At 46.0% G+C, this 1,603-nt stretch overlaps 1 protein-coding gene across 1 annotated transcript; it reads right to left on the bottom strand.

The window, feature by feature from the left end:
* Positions 1–999: 999 nt before the first annotated feature.
* On the bottom strand, positions 1,000–1,558 carry Pmar_PMAR028098 (udp-galactose transporter, putative; the record flags this gene model as incomplete). The annotated part of the gene is made up of 3 exons (XM_002767969.1): positions 1,000–1,179; positions 1,224–1,352; positions 1,400–1,558. The coding sequence occupies 3 exons, from the start codon at positions 1,556–1,558 to the stop codon at positions 1,039–1,041; spliced, it is 429 nt and encodes a 142-aa protein (XP_002768015.1). The 3' UTR covers positions 1,000–1,038.
* Between the last annotated feature and the right edge of the window lie 45 nt (positions 1,559–1,603).

Genomic DNA, 1,603 nt, shown 5'->3' with positions numbered 1-1,603 from the left:
ACTAGTTGCAACACAAAGGCGATGAGACATAGGGAAAAGTAACAATGCTAGCACTCAAATGAGGTAATCCCAATCAGGTTAGCACGCCCATGGGTATATGAAGAGAGACGGACGCCTTACATGCGACATAATTGGATCTTCTCGTACTACTTCCATCTACGAATACTGCAACGGGCGACGGCAGTGACCTGCTGTTCCCTGGACGATAGAATTTGACGCCCTTGAGGTGTCCTAAGAGTTTGCACTCTCTGTGGACCTTCAAGAACACTCCCGCGATAGGAGCCTGATAAGTTTGCTAGCTTCGATAGCTCCCCGCGCATCATAACAAAGAGTTTTCAAGTCCATATGAGTCATACAGACTCGGACACACCCTGTCGTCATATCATATGACGCCACACGTTTGTGAGACGATAAGGACAGCGTACCACAACAACGCGCTGTTGAGGCCTATCTTCCACGCGAAATAAGCGGCAATGAAGGGAGTGATAATACAACCGTGAATACGCAGAGAACGTACCATGATCCATCACTCAGATGCAAGTTAGGCAATATCACAGCTATAATAAGCAGCGTACACACCAGATACGCAGCAGTACGAGCCAAGAAGCGTAAGAGATCTACAGCATGATGACATATGGGGCCGATCCTAAGTGACTTCTCTCACGACAGTGTACGAAAATAGCAGATACATATGGCCCTACCCTGGGAGGTAAAATCTCTCATGTCAGGCTCATTTTTTAGATTCCTAACATTCTAGGAGGATTGCAAGGTCTCGTGACTGCCATTTGACCCAAACTGTACTGTCACGGTACAAGTGTCACAGGGGAATAAACCAGGAAGACGGAGCATTTAGGTAGGAAGACAATAATATTCATTCAGACATATACTCAACAACAATGCTAGCCGGTTTACAAATAACAGGGCATTAGTAGCGACAGTAGTGAGAGGGTGTTTTCTTCATCATTATATGTTCCATCATCACTACGTTTATGGCCCAAGAGCAAATACAATGTAGAAACAGCACACTCAAGTTGAGCTCTAGTCGTGCTTCTTCCCTCTAGTAATAGACTTTCTCCACTTATTGATTCGTTTCTCCGTCATGGGCGCTGTAAAAACTACACCAATTGCCAACCACTGTACAGGGAGTATTCTGTGACCGAACATCAATACGGATAAAACCTAGGAGCCGAACTAAAGCGACTCGAAGTGGACCGAAGACTTACCACACTGACCAGCTTTCTAACTGTGGTGGTCTTGGCCACAGCCAATGCGCCAAACTCCTTCTGCATGAGGAATATGAAAACGTTTCCAAGGGACATAGTCATGCAATACAAGGCTAGACGAGAGCCGACCTAAAACAACCGCACTGTTCCGCGCTGTCGTCTTTACGTCAACTAACCTCATATGGATCTTCCATGATGAATCTGAATGCAGGTATGATCTCGTTGTTGTACACAGCCATGCCGAGAGCGACCTGAAGACAATTGAAAAATGTCCGACCTGGCGGGTCATGACTGGGGCGCTTTACCACAAGCTCAAAAAAGTTCATGTTGAACATGAGAACCCAATTGGAGGGATTGTGCGTCTTACAGATCCTATTCTG

Source organism: Perkinsus marinus (assembly GCF_000006405.1).
Source record: "Perkinsus marinus ATCC 50983 genomic scaffold scf_1104296969290, whole genome shotgun sequence".
Taxonomy (NCBI): Eukaryota; Perkinsozoa; order Perkinsida; family Perkinsidae; genus Perkinsus; species Perkinsus marinus.
The sequence above is the reverse complement of the archived record's forward strand: the minus strand, read 5'-3'. Positions and strand labels throughout refer to the sequence as shown.